The sequence below is a fragment of the Bos mutus genome, chromosome 3 (genome assembly GCF_027580195.1).
Source record: "Bos mutus isolate GX-2022 chromosome 3, NWIPB_WYAK_1.1, whole genome shotgun sequence".
In the NCBI taxonomy this organism is placed as follows: Eukaryota; Metazoa; Chordata; class Mammalia; order Artiodactyla; family Bovidae; genus Bos; species Bos mutus.
The window spans coordinates 1,546,226-1,566,295 of record NC_091619.1 but is presented as its reverse complement, the minus strand read 5'-3'; the positions used below and the strand labels follow the sequence as shown (position 1 = coordinate 1,566,295).

Genomic DNA, 20,070 nt, shown 5'->3' with positions numbered 1-20,070 from the left:
CACTGTCATGCATTGGAGAAGGAAATGGCAACCCACTCCAGTATTCTTACCTGGGAGCCTGGTGGGCTGCCATCTATGGGGTCGCACAGAGTCGGACACGACTGACGCCACTTAGCAGCAGCAGTAGCATGGCCATAACACTGATCAGGTCAAATACATGATTATTTTTACTGTCAGTAACATTCTAAACTCAATAAACCTCAAAGTAGCATCTTATTCTGAAAGAAAAATAGACATTAGTGTCACATAATTAACTTTATCTGAACTTGTCTATATTGCAATTGAGTTACAAAAGCTGAGAGAAGAAAATGTGCCAACTATTCTCAAAAAACAAATTCTCAGTTAAAAAGATATGGAAACACATTCTTTGTCAGAAAGCTATATTTATTACAGAATCTGAAATATAACAATATATCAATCATATAATTTTAGGGATCCTTTCTTCCCCAACACTTTTCTAATAGCAACTTGAACATCCTTGTTTCTTAGACTGTATACCATGGGGTTTAATAATGGAGTGACAATAGTGTATGTCACTGTTACTAATCTGTCCTTGTTAGACACATAGTTTGCTGTTGGTCTCAAGTAGATATAAGAAGCACAACCATAGTGAATAATGACAACAGTGAGATGAGACGCACAGGTGGAAAAGGCCTTCCGTCTGCCTTCAGCAGAGGGAATCTTCAGGATAGTCCTCAGAATGCAGATATAAGAAACACAAATGAATAAAAATGGGACCACGAGTACAAGAACACCACAGATGAATATGACAAATTCATGAGCATCTGTATTTGTGCAAGCCAGACGAATAACTGGTGAGATGTCACAGAAGTAATGGTTGATTTTGTTGGCACTACAGAAAGGGAGGCTGAAAACTAAATATACTACTGTTAGTGAGGCCAAGAACCCACCAATCCCACAGAGGGCTCCCAATTTTCCACACATCTGCCAACTCATAAGGATAGGGTAATGTAGAGGGTGACAGATGGCAGCGTAACGATCATAGCCCATAACTCCCAATAGCAAGCAATTGGTCATAGCAAAACCAAGGAAGAAGAACATTTGGATGGCACAACAGTTGAAGGAGATTGTCCTGGCCACAGAAAAGAGATTGATGAGCATCTTGGGTAGGATGACGAAGGTATAGCAGGTCTCTGATGTTGAGAGAATGCTGAGGAAGAAGTACATTGGTGTGTGGAGGCTTTTGTCCAGGCGGATGACAGTAACAATAATAACATTGCCACTGAGAATGGCTAAGTACAGAAAAAGGAATACCACAAAGAGAACAAGCTGAATGTCACCAAGACTTGAAAAACCCAGTAAAAGAAACTCGGTGACCGTGGTGAGGTTTTCTGCCAAGACCTGAAAACAAAAGGGAAGTAAGTGCATTCAGGTACATAAATACACAAATCTAGGGTATGCAGGCTTATATTCCTTTCTTGAGATGTTGGAAACATCTTGCCTTTTCTAGTTCCTAGGAGCCTCTGGTTCATTATCCCCCTCTCCCTTCTTCAAACCCAGGAAAATTATATCTCTTTTTCCGACTCTGATTCTGTCTTTCACTTTTAAGAACAATGTGTTTACATGGTCAAGTCCAAATAATATAAACTAATCTCCCTAGCTGAAGGTCACAGGATTAGCAAACTTAATTTTATCTCCAGCCTAAATTCTCCTTTTTCATGTAACCTAACTTATTTGCGTGTTTCTGGGACTGATACATGGACATCTTTGAAAGGACATTATGCTGCCTCCTACAATTAGGAACACACCATGCAAAACACAAAAATGAAACAAAGAAAATAAGTCCTTTTTAATGGCATAAAACAACTAGGATAAAATTTAACAAAAGAGGAGCAACATCTATACACAGAAAACCATCAGACATTGCTGAGAAAAATTAAAGATCCAAATAAATGAAAAGACAACCATGTTCATGGATTGGAAGATTCGAGATTATTATGAGATAATTATGAGCACAGTGATCCATATATTCATTACAGACTTCAAAATATTGACAAAGTAATCACAAAATAAATATGGAAAGGAACTGGAATAACCAAAATAATCATGAAATTTAAGGGCAAAGATAGAAGATTTATACTTTCTGATTGCAAAGTTTACTTTAATGATAGAGTAATCAAGAAAGCATGGTACTGGCATATATATACACACATAGATAACGGTTAGAATTGAGAGTCCAGAAATATACACTTCAAAGGGTACCATTGTGAAAATGAAGGGAACATCATACAGAAAAAATGCATTCACAAAGCATGTATCTGATAAGGGATTTGCATCCAGAATATACATATAACCCTTACAAGTAAAATAAGAGAAGGATGCAGTTTAAAAATGGGCAAACTCTTTCAGTAGACATTTCATCAAAGTGTATTGGTGGCTAGGAGGTATATAAAGATACATTCAGCATCACTTGCCATTAGAAAAATGCAAATTAAAACCATAATGTGCTTACTGCTCATATGCACTAAGATGACTATAATGAAAATGATAGATACTAAGAGGTGCTGGTAAGGAGGCAGAGAGGCTGAAACCTTCACATTTTGCTGATGGAAGTGTAATATTATGCAGTCACTTTTGAAAAGAGTTTCACAGTTTCTTATAATGGTAAATATAAACTTAGCTAATGACATAGCAATTTTATTCTCAGGGATATAACAGAGGGACGTGAATACTATCCACATAAATATTTTTAGTGAATGTTCTTAGTAGCGGCATTATTGATAATAGCCAAAAGGAGAAAACTATTCAATGTATTGTGCCCCAATATATGAAGAAATAAATTTATGGACAAACAAAATCTGATATACCCATAAAACTGACTATTACATTCAGTAGTAAAAGGAAGAACTGTGGTGCATACCACAGCATAAATATCTTTAAAAATACTATGCTAAATGATAGTAGTCAAGTACAAAAGACTACACATTGGAAATTCTATTTATATGAAATGTGTAGGAAGGGAAAATATACATCAGTGGAAAGAAGATTAGTTGTAATCTTGGGATGGGGACAGGATGGAATTTGGCTGAAAACAGACAGGAGGTTATCTTTTGGGATGATGAAAATGTCCTAAAACTTATTGTGGTGATGACCACACAACTATATTAATTTGTACAAATATAATATGTGTATGTCATGGTATATTAAGCTATTTTTAAAAGACTGTTTTAAAGGAAATTGATATATTGATGATTTAATTTTTTATATGTATATTTACTTTAATTACTAAATGGAAAACTTTGGAACATTAGGATCCATTTAATTTTCATCATGAGTCCTTCTCTGGGATGTTTCAGTGTTTCTGAAACACATTACAGATCTTCAAAAAAAAATTTGTTAAATAATTTTAAACATAATTTTTTTACATTTCTAGCAACTTAAGATGTGCCATGATAGTGTATTATTATGCTCAATTCTATCTCCAAACCACAGTTAATATAACAATAAATATACAGTTAAAAAAATACAAAAAAGAAGACTGTATACTTGCAATAAATGAATGGGAGAGAGGTCCTACTGCATTCAATACAGAGGGATTGAGTTAGACTGTGAATTATGGCAATTTAACATGCTCTCCCCTCTGAACAATCACAATACAGACATTCAAGAAAAATAAGAAAACATTCTCCAGCTGATTCAAACCAATGATACCAAAAGACTTACTGTCTGTATATATAAACATGATAACTATATTCTTAAGTAACCAGAATCGCTCCTACCACCCTTCATTTTCTTTTCCTTTACCCTTTACTTCCTTAATAAATAGAAAAAATATTGTATAAGTCTCCAACTAATATAATTTTCAAAAAATTCTTGTGGCTATGTCAAGAAAAAAAATGCAAAAAATTAAAAGATTAGAAAAAAGTACATTTTTTGATGGAAAAAATGGAAAAACTAAGCTCAAAACTAAAAACAGTATACCAAAGAGCAGTAAATAACCAAAAATTTGACTGAATAAAATAAAACATATATTGTCAACAAAAGCACAATCAGAAATATCAGAAAACAAATAATAAATTAAAAATTACAAAAATCATTTCAAAATATTAATATTAATAAAAATGTATTACAACTGATGGAGAAAATAAACTTCTGGTGTAGAAAATGGATTTAGTATATGATTTATGAAAAAGAAAGAACATGTATCAAATATATAAAAATTAGTTTTACATCATTTGTAGTGCAAGTTAAACTGAAAGATCATTTGTGCTCACCAAATTATCAATAGTGATGTGGATTATATGATTAGTAAAAGTGTTAATGCTAATATGTTTAAAAATAAGCTTTAATTTTATGGAAAGAAGTTCATCAAAATGTATCAAGGCCCTTGAATATATTCATTTATTTTTCTTCAATAATTCTGTTTGAAATCTATCAAAAATAGAATTTGATGTTTCTTCACCTGAAAAATGGCAAATGTGAGAATTAAATGTATGTGTAAATAAGTATGTGGGAAGTATGTAGAAAGTGCTTAAAATATCATGTACTACATAGGAAGCGTGCTACTAGTGGTGTGATTTTCTTTGACTATTGCTTTTTTGTTGTTGCTGTTTGGGGGTGTTTTTGTTTATTTTGCTTGCTACTTTCCTCACTGAATGAATCAGCTGTTCAAAGATAGTGATTTTGAAACTTTATGCTTATCCCATCTCTGAGGTTACAGAATCAAGTTAATGGTCAACACCAGCAGTTTTAATATACCAACAGTATAGATGAGAGAAATGAATGAAAGTATACAATACATGAGTGACCTTTCTTTAGAGTGAATCTTCTGTTTTAGGCTGTGTGTGTGTACATGTGCACCTGCATGAAAGGTGGGAGTTAAAACATATTTCTTACTCTACCTTACAGGGAAAACCAGGAACATAGAATATACAACACAAAGGGCTGATGGCTTTCTTGGAAAACAAAGTTGTTATTTTTTTTTTTACCTTTTCAGGCCCCTTTCTTTCCATATCTGATGTTTTTTTACAGGCCTGATTTTTCTCTAGAGGCAGAAGAGAAATCTGAAGAGAATCAGTGTTTCTGAAAATGAAAAAAAATATATATATACATATATCCATCATACTCTTTACTTTCAATATATTTGGCTTTCCTCTCTCATAGTAGGACTCAACGAGGGAAATTAGGGGGAAAAAATCATTCAATACAAGAACCTATAGATTTTTGCTTCCACTGCTTTTGACTTGAGAAGACCAACTGGAACTGAATATCTTCAGGAGTTATTTGGGCAGGAAGAATATAGGGTCCTGAGTATGGGAAGCAAGGCATTATAGACAGAGAGAAATCTTGGACAGGGTGGCAAGAAACAGAATAAACAGGGAAAGTGAGTATTGAAACAGTTCAGTTGGGAAGAAGTGGTGAATGTGGAGAAATTAAATATGTTATCGAGTACCTCTTACCCAAAACTTTATAATGATGTATTCCAATCCTTAGGAAAATTGGGGGGAAGGACTATTGATAAATTCGGTTCTCACTACTTTCCAAATTTGTCTCTTCCATCTCCCAGATTTTATCTGTGGACACTGAGCATGCAGTAAGCCATGCTGTATCACATCAACGCCTGTTTTAGTTTTGGGCAGATCCTCTGAACTCTCAGGAAAAAGGAAAACACTTCTCTCACTTTCATTCCCATAGCACTTCTTTCAATTTAACAAATATTTATTGAGTATATAGTAAGTCACAGTCACTCTATTAGATATTTGGAATACATCAGTGAATAAAAAGATTCCAGCCCTTATTAAACATATTCTAGAACTTCTCAAGATAATGACCTCACTTGCTCAGGAAAAATCAAGTTCTTAGAAAGCAGACACCATGTTGCTGTTCAGGTGACAAAGTTTATGTGCCAGGCAACATGTATTCACATGCATCCCTCTAACCCCATCAGCATCAGAGTTTTAGAAAATATCGAATATTCAAAGTATATGTGAGAGAAACAATGATTAAACAAATTAAGATATGAATGAATCATCACAATGGATTCATATATATTTGTCAAGCAGCTGGTAAAAATATTAAATAAGCAAATAACCTGGAATAAAATTTATATCATGAAGAAAGTGCTGGATATGAAATAAAAAGGCACAAATATTGTTCACATTTCAGCATTTTCTTTGAGAAATAAGTAAAGTTTCCTAAATCTCTAAAATTTGAAATATTATGAGAATTAATGAACAGTAAAAGTATAGCCCAGAATTACACATAAGAAGCCCTAATTAAGTATTTCCTTCTTTCTGAAGATTGATATTATGGATACCTCCTATAAACATTCTGCAAGATCATATCACTAATGTTTTCTTTTCTCTCAACCTCAGAATTACCTTGTCTACCCATTCAGCAGCTTCCCCTATAACCGCTCCGCAATCCTTATCTATCATGTATACAAAGACCATAGTTTAAAAAAAAAAAAATACTTCACATTTCTGAATTGAACATAAGATAAAAAGCACAAGTAGCTGTTATCTAGGATCCAGGAGAATTATATTCTGTAATCTATTTATGAAATAAGGAAGCCCAAGCCATAAATATGAAAGAGTTTCATATTCTCCAAAATGTGAGTCCTGGGCTGCAGTGGAATGCACTTGTCCTGTTTTTTATCATGGCCATAAGAAAATGTCCAGATAATTTGCTGCAAACAGCCATTCCCATATTCCCATACAGATCTTCCTCCCATTCTCTCAAAATTGTTTAAACCAGTAACAAGACTCACCGCCACACTCCTAAAAACAATATGCATTTTGCTCCAGCTGAATAGCCCTAAACCAGGTACAACCTGTGTTACTATTATTAATAGGTATTTTTCTGACTATCAGCACTAGCATGAATGCCTCATTTGATAACTTCACTACTCAGCACCCTAGGGAGTAATTACCACTTCACTCCTAAAACAGGTCCTGCCTTCCTTCAGTGGGGAACTGTGATCCAAGGGGAAAATGGACCTTGAGGCTCTCTTGCCAAAACATGAACCATATAATAGTCCAGGAGAATGTGTCAGTCTCCTATTTGAGGCTCCTTAGTATGGTGGTTCATTAGAAATTTGGAGGCTGCTGGACATGTTGGCAGAAAAGACCTGATAACTTTCACCCACATACTTGTTTTCCATCCTTTGGTTGGAAGGAAAAATTTCCTAAGCTTTCCGATCTTGCCTTCTTGCCTCTTCCTCAAAGACGAGGAGTATTCTATTGAGATGTATGAGATATATAATATTCTGGATATTAATCCCTTGTCAGTTATTATAGTCCCTTTCAACCAACCCGTTTTCTTGAAAAAAAGAAACAATTCCCTTTTCTTGTTCTTTGGATTTGCCTATGGCCCACCAAAGTTTCCATATCCCAAATTGCATTTGCTTTGGCTATTTGTGTGTGTGTGTGTGTGTGTGTGTGTGTGTGTTTGTGTGGTGAAGTTAGCATCTCAATAAGTTAGTAAATGATTTAATAAATGGTTTAAGGGAAATACACTATGGATTTAATATTAAATTCTGCATTCATTCAAAATATATTCAATTCTGAATATTCATTAGAATATTTCTATCTTTCCAAATGAGTCAGTTCTTCACATCAGGTGGCCAAAGTATTGGAATTTCAGCTTCAGTATCACACCTTCCAATGAATATTCAGGACAGATTTCCTTTAGGATTGACTGGGTGGGTCTCCTGCAGTCCAAGGGAGTCTCAAGAGTCTTCTCCAAAACCACAGTTCAAAAGCATCAATGCTTCGGCACTCAGCTTTCTTTATGTTCAGCTCTCACATCCATACATGACTACTGGAAAAACCACAGCTTTGACTATACAGACCTTTGTTGGCAAAATAATGTTTCTGGTTTTAAATACACTATCTAGATTGGTCATAGCTTTTCTTTCAAGGAGCAAGTGTCTTTTAATTTCATGACTGCAGTCACCATCTGCAGTAATTTGGAAGTCCAAAAAAATTAAAGTCTCTCACTGTTTCCATTGTTTCCCCATCTATTTGCCATGAAGTGATGGGACCAGATGCCATGAGATTAGTTTTCTGAATGTTGAGTTTTAAGCCAACTTTTTCAATCTCTTCTTTCACTATCATCAAGAGGCTCTTTAGTTCTTCTTCAGTTTTTGCCATAAGGGTGGTGCCATCTGTTTATCTGAGGTTATTGATATTTCTCCCAGCAATCTTGATTCCAGCTTGTGCTTCATATCACCTGGCATTTTGCGTAATGTACTCTGCATAGAAGTTAAATAAACAGAGTGACAATATACAGGCTTTATGTATCCCTTTTCTGATTTGTAACCAGTCTGTTGTTCCATGTCCAGTTTTAACTTTTGCTTCTTAACCTGCATACAGATTTCTCAGGAGGCAGATAAGGCCTGGTATTTCCATCTCTTGAAGACTTTTCCACAGTGTGTTGTGAGCCACAGGTAAAAGGCTTTGCTGTAGTCAATAAAGCAGAAGTAGATGTTTTTCTGGAACTCTTTTGCTTTTTCAATAATCCAACAAATGTTGGCAATTTGATCTTTGGTTCTTCTATCTTTTATAAATTCAGCTTGAACATCTGGAAGTTCATGGTTCGTGTGCTGTTGAAGCCTGGCTTGGAGAATTTTGAGCATTATTTTGCTAGCATGTAAGATGAGTGCAATTGTGAGGTTGTTTGAGCATTCTTTGGCATTGCCTTTCTTTGGGCTTGTAGTGAAAACTGATCTTTTCCAATCCTGTGGTCACTGCTGAGTTTTCCAAATTTGCTGGCATATTGAGTGCAGCACTTTCACAGCATCATCTTTCAGGATTTGAAATAGTTCAACTGGAATTCCATCACCTCCACTAGCTTTGTTCGTAGTGATGCTTTCTAAGGCCCACTTGACTTCACATTCCAGGATGTCTGGCTCTAGGTGAGTGATCACACCATCGCGATTATCTTGGCCGTGAAGATCTTTTTTTGTACAGTTCTTCTGTGTATTCTTGCCACCTTTTCTTAATATCTTCTGCTTCTGTTAGGTCCATACAATTTCTGTCCTTTATTGTGTCCATCTTTGCATAAAATGTTCCCTTGGTATCTCTAATTTTCTTGAAGAGATCTCCAGTCTTTCCCATTCTATTGTTTTCCTCTATTTCTTTGCACTGATCACTGAGGAAGGCTTTCTTATAATCCCAGGGATGGGGGAGCCTGGTGGGCTGTCATCTCTGGGGTCGCACAGAGTCGGACACGACTGAAGTGACTTAGCAGCAGCAGCAGCAGCAGCAGCAGCAGCAGCTATTCTTTAGAACTTTGCATTCAAATGGGTATATCTTTCCTTTTCTCCTTTTCCTTTCCCTTCTCTTCTTTTCTCAGCTATTTGTAAGACCTCCTCAGACAAACAATTTGACTTTTTGCATTTCTTTTTCTTTGGAATGTTATTGGTCACCACCTCCTGTACAATGTCAGGAACCTCTGTCCATAGTTCTTCAGGCACTCTATCAGATCTAATCCCTTGAACTTATTTGTCACTTCCACTGTATAATCATAAGGGATTTGATTTAGGTCATACCTGAATGGTCTAGTGGTTTTCCTTACTTTCATCAATTTAAGTCTGCATTTTGCAACAAGGAGTTCATGATGTGAGGCATAGTCAGCTCCTGGCCTTGTTTTTGCTGACTGTATAGAACTTCTCCATCTTCGGCTGCAAAGAATATAATCAATCTAATTTCAGTATTGACCATCTGGTGATGTCCATGTGTAGAGTCTTCTCTTGTGTTGTTGGAAGAGGGTGTTTGCTATGACCAGTGCGTTCTCTTGGCATAACTCTGTTAGCCTTTGACCTGCTTCATTTTTCACTCCAAGGTCAAATTTGCCTGTTGCTCCAGGTATCTCTTGACTTCCTACTTCTGCATTCAGGTGACCTGTAATGGGACTTCCCTGATGGCTCAGTCTTTTTTGTGTGTTAGTTCTAGAAGGTCTTGTAGAACTGTTCAACTTCATCTTCTTCAGCATTACTGGCTGGGGCATAGACATGGATTACTGTGATATTGAATAGTTTGCCTTGTAAACAAATAGAGATCATTCTGTCATTTTTGAGATTGCATCCAAGTGATGCAGTTCAGAATCTTTTGTTGACTGTGAGAGCTACTCCATTTCTTCTAAGAGATTCTTGCCCACAGTAGTGGATATAATGGTCATCTATTTTAAATTCACCCATTCTAGTCCAGTTTAGTTCACTGATTCCTAAAATGTCAATGTTCACTCTTGCCATCTCCTGTTTGACCACTACCAATTTACCTTGATTCATGGACCTAACATTCCAGATTCCTATGCAATATTGTTCTTTACAGCATCGAATTTTACTTCCATCACCAGTCACATCCACAGCTGGTTGTTGTTTTTCTTTGGCTCCATCTCTTCATTCTTTCTGGAGTTATTTCTTCACTGTTCTCTAGTAGCATATTGGGCCTCTACCAACCTGGGGAGTTAATTTCTCAGTGTCCTATCTTTTGCCTTTTCATATTGTTCATGGGGTTCTCAAGACAAGAATACAAAGTGGTTTGCCACTCCCTTCTCCAGTGGACCATGTTTTGTCAGAACTCTCCACCTTGACCTGTCCATCTTGGGTGGTCCTATATGGCATGGCTCATAGTTTCATTGAGTTACACAAGGCTGTGGTCAATGTGATCAATTTGATTAGTTTTCTGTGATTATGGCTTTCATTTTGTCTGCCCTTTGATGGTTAAGGATAAGAGGCTTATGGAAGTTTCCTGATGGGAGAGACTGACTGAGGGGGAAACTGGGTCTTGTTCTGATTGGCGGGGCTAATGCTCTTTAATCCAATTTTCTGTTGATGGACGAGGCTATGTTCCCTCCCTGTTTTTTGACTTGAAGCCAAACTATAGTGGAGGTAATGAAGATGATGGTGACCTCCTTCCAAAGGTCCCATGCATGAACTCCTGCACTCAGTGCCTCCGACCCTGAAGCAGGCCACCACTGATCCATGCCTCTGCCAGAGATGCCTGGACACACACGGGCAAGTCTGGGTCAGAATCTTGTGTCACTGCACCTTTCTCCTGGGTTCTGGTGTGCACAAGGTTCTGTTTGTGCCCACCAAGTGTTTGTTTCCCAGTCCTGTGTAAATTCTGGTGGCTCTATGGTGGAGTTAATGGTGACCTCCTCCAAGAAGGCTTATGCCATACCCAGGTCTGCTGCATCCAGAGCCCCTGCAGATGCGACAGGCCACTGCTCACCTATACCTCCACAGGAGACACACAAACACTCAAAGGCAGGTCTGGCTCAGTCTCTGTGGGGCCTCCTGGTTCACACAAGCGTTTATTTGAGCACTATAAGCATCTCTGACAGGTACAGGGTTTGATTCTGAACGTGATTTCGCTCCCCCTGCCATCTTGCTGGGGCTTCCCCCTTGCCCCTGGACATGGGGTATCTTTTTTAGTGGGATCCAACATTCTCCATCAACGGTTGTTCAGCAGCAAGTTGCAATTTTGAAGTTCTCATAGGAGAAGATGAGTGCACTCTTTCTATTCTGCCGTCTTGCAAACAACCCACTGTATAGTCCACAGAGTCACAGAGAGTTGGATACGACTGGGAGACTCTCATTTAAGTATCTACATAGAAGGGAAACTCGATATTTAAACACCTCTGGAAAAAACAAAAAACTTCGGCTGAAAACAGGATAATATAAAAACAGCTTTGGTAAGAAGAAGTTTAAACTAATCAATTATCAATCAATGCATTCAGAAAAAGACTTGGGAGTTATATTCACTATCTTTCTACCACAAATGAGAATAAATTTTGTACCTAAAGAAATTATCTAGAGAACAATGCTATGAATGTGGTAACAGGTTGGAAAAGCTTCAAACAAGGAACCCACACAAGATCCATCTTTGCATTCAGTGAACAGTAGAGCAAGAGTGTGAGTGAATAATGGGAGCATCAGCTGGTGTTTTCTCCTTATCAATTAAATTTGGAAAAAACAGTTGCAGTGGTCAGACAGAAAATTCTGGAGAAATGGAAAACTTGAACTTGAAAGCAGTGACCCCATGGACGATAGAATCCATAGAATTTTCCAGGCCAGAATACTGGAGTGAGTAGCCTTTCCCTTCTCCAGAGGATCTTCCCAACCCAGTGATTGAACCCAGGTGTCCCATATAGCAGGCAGATTCTTTACCTGCTGAATCACAAGAGAAGCCCAGGGATACTGGAGTGGGTAGCCTATCCCATCTTCAGCGGATCTTCCTGACTCAGGAATCAAACTGGGGCCTCCTGCACTGCAGGTGGATTCTTTACCAACTGAGCTATCAGGAGAGCCCTGAAAGCAGCTACAAACAGAGAAGGGGGGGGAGGCACAGAAACAATGACAGGTCATGAAATTTTTAATATGCATTGATTTCCCAATAAATACTTGCTCCAAAGAAAGGTCAGTAGAGGGCTTAGTCAAGAGACTCAAGAAAATTTCAGAAACAAGCTCATCAGAATTACTTTGCCAGAAGATCTGCTATAAGAAAGAATCTATATTTCAGAACTAGAATGTAGATTATATATTACCTTTTCTTGCCACCTTCTTACATATGGCAACTTTGCCTCCAGTATAGCCCTGGCTTCCCCCCTCATGTGGGCAGTAGCTGTTAACAACTACTCCCCCGATCTGAGTCTTAGGACTTTTATTTATTATTCAATCAATTATGTGTTCAGTAGACCAGATCAGTGTAGCCATTTCAATCTCTTTTTTTTCCATTTATATTAAGCAGTAAAATATAACAGCATCCCCAGCTTCTTTCTATTCTTCAAGGCTCTATTGTTTGCCTTGATCTACATCCCTCCCACAGAAAGCTTCAGTTCTTTATATCACAATTTTATACAATAGTTATAAAGTTCTATGCAATTTGAACATAAAATTTCAAAATTTCCTATCACTCACTGTACACAAAGGTATTTTCCTTCTTAAATTTTATGGGAAAAATAGATTCCCTTATATATATTTTCTGTATTTCCCTGAAACATCTAGAATAATGCAGACAGAATGTTGAGAAAACTGTTCCTACATAGAAAAGAGGAAGATAATTATTTTCATGTTTTATTCTAATATTTATGTAAACCTAGGCTTTTACTAATATGGTATTGTTATAAAATGTTTAAGAAGCTATTGATAAATTAAGTAATTATTAAAAGATAATAAAGATTGAAAAGTGGTGATATCATGGCTTATATAGTATAAAATTCTAATTGAATAAATCATAAATAAGCACCACTTATAGTGTCATAATAATACCATTTCAAATGAACCTAAAACTCATTTTGTGATACTTGGACAATGAACTAGCTGGAAGCCAGGGTTTTTCTTTTTTTGTGCAAAAATGACTACATTCAAATTCTATTTCTTATGGAATAAGTATGAGGTTGCCATATAAAATACAGGATACAACTTAATTTTACAATCAGGTGAACAAAACTGGCAGTTTTACTGTAAGAATGCCCTAAATATTGCATGGGAGATACTTAGACTCAGTTCAGTTCAGTCGCTCAGTCGTGTCCGATTCTTTGTGACCCCATGAGCCACAGCACGCCAGGCCTCCCTGTCCATCACCAACTCCCAGAGTTCACCCAAACCCTTGTCCAACGAGTTGATGATGCCATCCAACCATCTCATCCTCTGTCATCCCCTTCTCCTCCTGCCCTCAATCTTTCCCAGCATCAGGGTCTTTTCCAGTGAGTCAGCTCTTCGCATCAGGTGGCCAAAGTATTGGAGTTTCAGCTTCAACATCAGTCCTTCCAATGAACACCCAGGACTGATCTCCTTTAGGATGGACTGGTTGGATCTCCTTGCAGTCCAAGGAACTCTCAAGAGTCTTCTCCAACACCACAGCTCAAAAGCATCAATTATTTGGCACCCAGCTTTCTTTATAGTCCAACTCTCACATCCATACACGACCACTGGAAAAACCATAGCCTTGACTAGACAGACCTTTGTTGGCAAAGTAATGTCTCTGCTTTTTAATATGCTGTCTAAGTTGATCATAACTTTCTTTCGAAGGAGTAAGTATATTTTAATTCCATGGCTGCAATCACCATCTGCAGTGATTTTGGACCCCAGAAAAATAAAGTCAGCCACTGTTTCCACTGTTTCCCCATCTATCTACCATGAAGTGATGGGACTGGATGCCATGATCTTTGTTTTCTTAATGTTGAGCTTTAAGCCAACATTTTAACTCTCTTCTTTCAATTTCATCAAGAGGATCTTTAGTTCTTCTTCACTTTCTGCCATAAGCGTGGTGTCATCTGCATATCTGAGGTTGTTGATATTTCTCCCAGCTATCTGGATTCCAGCTTGTGCTTCCTCCAGCCCAGCGTTTCTCATGATGTACTCTGCATATAAATTAAATAAGCAGGGTGACAAAAAATTGTATTTGTAGTTTATCTGGAATTCAGATATACCTGAGCATCATCCTCTGTTCATATTTGTTAAATCTTATAACTCTAGACCACTGATAGTCTACTAGTGCAGGAAAGAGTAGAAAACTCAAGTTCCCATGGGCCCATATAGGAAGCTGTCTTTCCTGTAATTACTTGTTCACAAACTCAACTGTGCATTCTACCATCAATAATAATTCTGTCATGAATTTCTGTCAACAGTGTGAGTATATATGTCTCAATTATGGAATCAATTAAACACTCCATGACTATGACTCCAGTATTTAGTTCTGACACGATTGTATCCACATGTTATGATGGAGAACTTAGTAAAGACTTAGTAAAGACACTCAGAGACTGAAAAGAAAGGGATGATATTTCATGCAAATGGAAAGAGCAAGACAGTGGGGGTAGCAGCACTCCTATAAAACAAAATAGATTTTGTATTCCTTGAAAAAGTTTAGAGCCTAATTAACACTCAAACAGAAAGGAAAAGAAAGAGTATCTTAACTCCTGACCCACAACCATGCATACTCTTTCTTAAAATATGGGTGTTTACATAATTTATTGCATGCATTACAGTAAGATGAACACATCTGTCACTGAAATAGCACAGTCCTGGTTCATATGCACAGCTATGATCCTTAGAAACATTGTTTACACTTGTGTCTCTACATAGTATATTATACACACTGCAGTGTGGGAAACAGGCATTCACTTCAGTAACACTGCTGCTGCTGCTAAGTCGCTTCAGTCGTGTCCAATGCTGTGCGCCCCCATAGTCGGCAGCCCACCAGGCTCCCCCGTCCCTGCGATTCTCCAGCCAAGAACACTGTAGTGGGTTGCCATTTCCTTCCCCAATGCATAAAAGTGAAAAGTGAAAGTGAAGTGGCTCAGTCGTGTCTGACTCTTCGCGACCCCTTGGACTGTAGCCTACCAGGCTCCTCTGCCCATGGGATTCTCCAGGCAAGAATACTGGAGTGGGTTGCCATTTCTTTCTCCATCAATAACAGTACTCTGATGAAAACAATAAGCACTTATAGAAACACCTTTAATGCATGTGTCATTTTTTTTTAACTCTGATTAAAAACACACACACACATTCAATAAAATCTAACTTTTGGTAAAGAATAGTTCAGTGGTAAAGAATCACCTGCCAATGCAGGAGATAAGGGTTTGATCCCTGGGTCAGGAAGATCCTGTGAAGAAGGAAATGGAAACTTACTCCATATTCTTGCTGGGAAATTCCATGGACAGAGGAGCCTGGTGGGCTACAGTGCATGGGGTCGTAAAGAGTCGGATACAACTTAGCAACTAAACAGCAACAGTTTTGTTATCTATAAGCACAATGTTACACAGCAGATCCATCCCTAGAATTTTTTGATCTTGTAAAACTGAAATGTTCTGCTCATTGAACAGAATCTTCCCATTTCCCCCACCCTCTAGCACCTGGCAGTCACGATCTTATTTTGTTTCTATGAATTTGGGTATTTTAAATTTTAGTAACGTCATGCAGTATTTGTCCTTATTTTGCTGGTTTATTTCACTTAACACAGTGTCCTCCAAGTTCATCAGGGTTGTTGCATTCTAGATGATCTATTTATTGTCAAAGGTAGGGTACTGAAGTCTCCTAATATTATCAGTTGCTGTGTGATTCTGCCTTCATATATTAATAACTGCTTGATATATTTAGATGCTTCAATGTTAGGTACATAAATATCTACAATAGTTATATTCTCTTGATGAATTTTCCAACTTATTATTTAAAGACCTTCTTTATCTCTTGTCCCAAATTTTTTTTATTTAAAATCTCTTTAGTCTGAAATAAAAAATAGCAACTTCTGCTCATTCTTTCAATGATTTTTTTTATTTAACCTCAACTGTCATATTTATTGGTATAGTTATTCACAATATTTCCTCATCCTCTTTTTAAAATCTTCATGGATAATAGAGATGCCTGCTCTTTCATTCCAGATATTCATAATTTGCATATTCTCTCTATCAATTTGGCTGGATGTTTATCTGTGTTATTTATCTTTTGAACTATCTTTTGATTTAATTGATTTATATAACTCTTTACATTTTTATCCATTCATTTTTACCCTTTTCTTTAATATTCCCTTCTTTCAAGTTCACTGGATTTAATATGCTCTTTCTTTCTACTTTCTTAAGGTGACAGTTTAAATCATTGATTTTAGATGCTCCTCCTTTCTAATAATTATTTAAGCTATAAATTTTCCTTTATGCACTGTTAGCTGCATGCTACAAATCTGCATATGTGTCTTTTCATTTTGCTTAATTCAAAATATTGTCCAATCTTTATTTCAACTTTTCTTTGAACCATGAATTGTTTAGAAGTACTTCTTATTGCCAAATATATGATGATTCTCTCTCTCTCTTTTTTTCTTCCTGTTGTTAGGGAAATTAAACGGAAATCATCTTGTTCAGGCTTCAGAGACAAGATAGCAAAGCATGTCTCTGACCTTGCTTATGACCTGCCTGAACACTGTCCTGACTACATGCCTGCTGTGAGTGAAAGCAGAGTGGCTCCATAGATAAGGTAGGGGATGGAACTTGGACTGTTGATCCCCTGGAGGGGGTTTGTCCAACCACACCTGGGGCTTGACAACATTTCAAGATTTTCACGATGTCGACTAAAAAAAGATATGCCACTTGAGAGTTGTGAGTAAGTTATATTTGGGGCAAAATGAGGACTGCAGCCTGGGAGGCAGCATCTCAGAAAGCTCTGAGAGACTGCTCCAAAGCGGCAGTGGGGGAAAGACAATATAAGGTTTTGGTGAAGTAGGAGTTCGATACCATGAAGCACTCATTTTACAAAAGGTTTTTTGTTAGTCATGAGAATCTGGTATCACCATGAAGGGATTTAGTGCTTCTCTAGATATGAGAAGATGCAAGGATGTAGATCATAAAATCTGTTACTAAACACATCCAACTATGAAGACCTGTCCCACCAGATTCCCTGGAGCAGAGTGCCTCACTCCACCCTGAACTCCCTCAGGGGTTGGTGAAGGTCAACAGCTATAGCAGCATGGGGTTCAGTCTCCATAGAGGCAGATGACAAATGCCTTTGTTGTTCAGTCATTGGCAATGCTCTTGGTAAGTGCCAATTTATAGTTGACAAAGACAAAACAAACAGCACTGTAAAAAAAAAAAAAAAAATTAACTTAAAACCAATCACTCCTAGGAAGCCCTAGGAGTGATGCATTACCTGGTACTTTTTCCCAACTGGGACTCCAAATTGCTATTACATGGGGACTTCCCAGTGCTGTTTGAGTCTGGATGTTGTCTACCCAATTTGGTGATGTGTTAATATGTACTGTTGGGCTTCCCTGGTGGCTCAGACAGTAAAGAATCTGCCTGCAATGCAGAGTCTGGCAGGCTATATAGTCCATGGGGTCGCAAAGCATCAGACACAACTGAGTAACTAACATCCCTAAATAATAAGTAATATGTACTGTAACTCTTTACTGTTTCTATTTCTCATTTTGTTTAATGATCACATATTGAAAGCAAGTTAGATAATTCTTCATTAAATATTGAAATTGCTTATTTGTGTATAATAAGTGATTTCTTTTGTTAATGAATCCTTTGAACTTGAAATGAAAAGTTAAAACTTTTGGCAAAACACTTGTTTAATTGAACTGTGATCACAGAACATTGTTCATATAATTTTCAGTCATTGTAAATATACAAAAATTTATTTAATGGTCCAGAATTTGGTTTTTCTTGGTGAGTGTTCCTTGTGCTCTTGAAAAGGATACACTTTCTGCTATTGCTGGATGGAATGTATATGTCAACCAGGTCAGGTCTGTTGATAGTGTGGTCAAATCTTTCAGACCTCACAGTCTCTTCTTATCTCCTTCCTGTAATCCTCTTGCATCTTGTAAAAATATTTGGCACCCAGTCATAAGTTGCTCAGCTATGTCCAACTCTTTGCAACCCCATGAGCTATAACCTACCAGGCTCCTCCATCCATGGGATTTTCCAGGCAAGAATACTGGAGTGGGTTGCCATTTCTTTCTCGAGGAGATCTTCCCAACCCAGGGATTGAACCCCACTCTCCTGCACTGTAGGCAGATGCTTTACCATCTGAGCCACCAGGGAAATCCAGCAACAACTAAATTATCTGAGCTTAACCTAGTATCTTGGCACTGAAGAGAAGTATATGGCTTCTTCACCACCACAGAAATATCACATACTCATAGATCCTATTTATATACTCTCAGAAAGGACTTTTGATTTTTGGTTTTTATGTGTTTGTCTTGGTAATATAAAGCTACTATACCAGATGGCCTTATTTTTTAAATAAGTAAAGAGTGTCAGAGAGCTATATTTTCTAAAACAAAAGCAAGATGGAGACAATGAGTGTTTATTTTATTGCAGGTGTTTACTTTTAACGCAATATAATTTGGAGAATCTTCCCTCCAAAATTCGACATTAAACACCCTCCCCACAATATTTTCAAAGTAAGCACATTCTATATATAGGTCCACATTTCTGGCATAGGTCACTTAAGACACTTAATAATTTCAGGCAGACTAATTTAAAGAGGCAACTATTATGTTTTCAGCTTCAGATTGATAGAAAATTTCTCATGAACTTGCAATTCATTTGAAGACTGCTGCTTGTAATTGAAAGTTTAATTCAGACTCTAAAATTCATTCCCTGAGACACACTTGGGAGAAGGAAATGGCAACCCACTCCAGTATTCTTGCCTGGAGAATCCTGTGGACAGAGGAGCCTGAAGGGCTGCTGTCCATAGGGTCGTGCAGATTTGGACACGACTGAAGTGATTTAGCATACATGCATGCATTGGAGAAGGAAATGGCAACCCACTCCAGTGTTCTTGCCTGGAGAATCCCAGGGACAGAGAAGCCTGGTGTGCTGCTGTCTATGGGGTCACACAGAATCGGACAAGACTGAAGTGACTTAGCAGCAGCAGCAGACCCAGTTACTGACCTCCCCTTAATTCCATCACAGATAATGCAATTATTGACAAAATTTTAGGTAAGTTTCAAAGAAGTGTGAAGGTAAAATCCATGGAAAGTAACTCTTGTTTGTCTTGATACATACTGGCTTCTTTTTTGTTTCAGTGATGCATTGTTTAACTTCTGACTTAGGTTACATTGTGCAGCCAGGGTTAATTTTATTTCCTTACTTTATTTTAGTCCTTTCTCAGTGTACACAGTAATCACTGAAAATGTCTCTTTATTGACCCATTAAATCCATTCTCTACATCAGACCCAGTTAACTTTCTAAAATGAAAACATTATATTTCATCATTACCAAAAACTCTCCTCAGTGTCAAAAAATAAAATAAAATATCCCCAATGTAAGAAATGAATGAACTGGTCTTACATTTATTTGTACACCATACCATACATATACTATTTAGGCTAAATATAAGACTGGGTACTTTAAAATTTTAAGAGGAAAACACTAAGCAAAACACTCTTTGACAAAATCACAGCAATTTTTTTTAAAGCCATCTCACAGAGTAATTGAAATAAAAATAAAAATAAACAAGGGACCTAATGAAATTCAAAAGCTTTTGCACAACAGAGAAAACTATAAATAAAAATGAAAAGACAGCATACAGATTTGGAGAAAAAATTTGCAAGCAATGTGACTGAAAAGGGGTTAGCTGATTTAAAATATAAAAATAAATTGAAT

At 37.2% G+C, this 20,070-nt stretch overlaps 1 protein-coding gene across 1 annotated transcript in view; it reads right to left on the bottom strand.

The window, feature by feature from the left end:
* Positions 1–414: 414 nt before the first annotated feature.
* LOC102264591 (olfactory receptor 10R2) overlaps positions 415–20,070 on the bottom strand; it is a 35,408-nt gene continuing 15,752 nt past the window's right edge. Inside the window, exons 2-3 of the mRNA XM_005901099.2 lie at positions 4,950–5,043; positions 415–1,362 (exon numbers count right to left, since the gene is read on the bottom strand). Of these exons, the coding sequence (XP_005901161.2) occupies positions 415–1,362; positions 4,950–5,043 (1,042 nt within the window). The remainder of the gene's footprint in view (positions 1,363–4,949; positions 5,044–20,070) is intronic.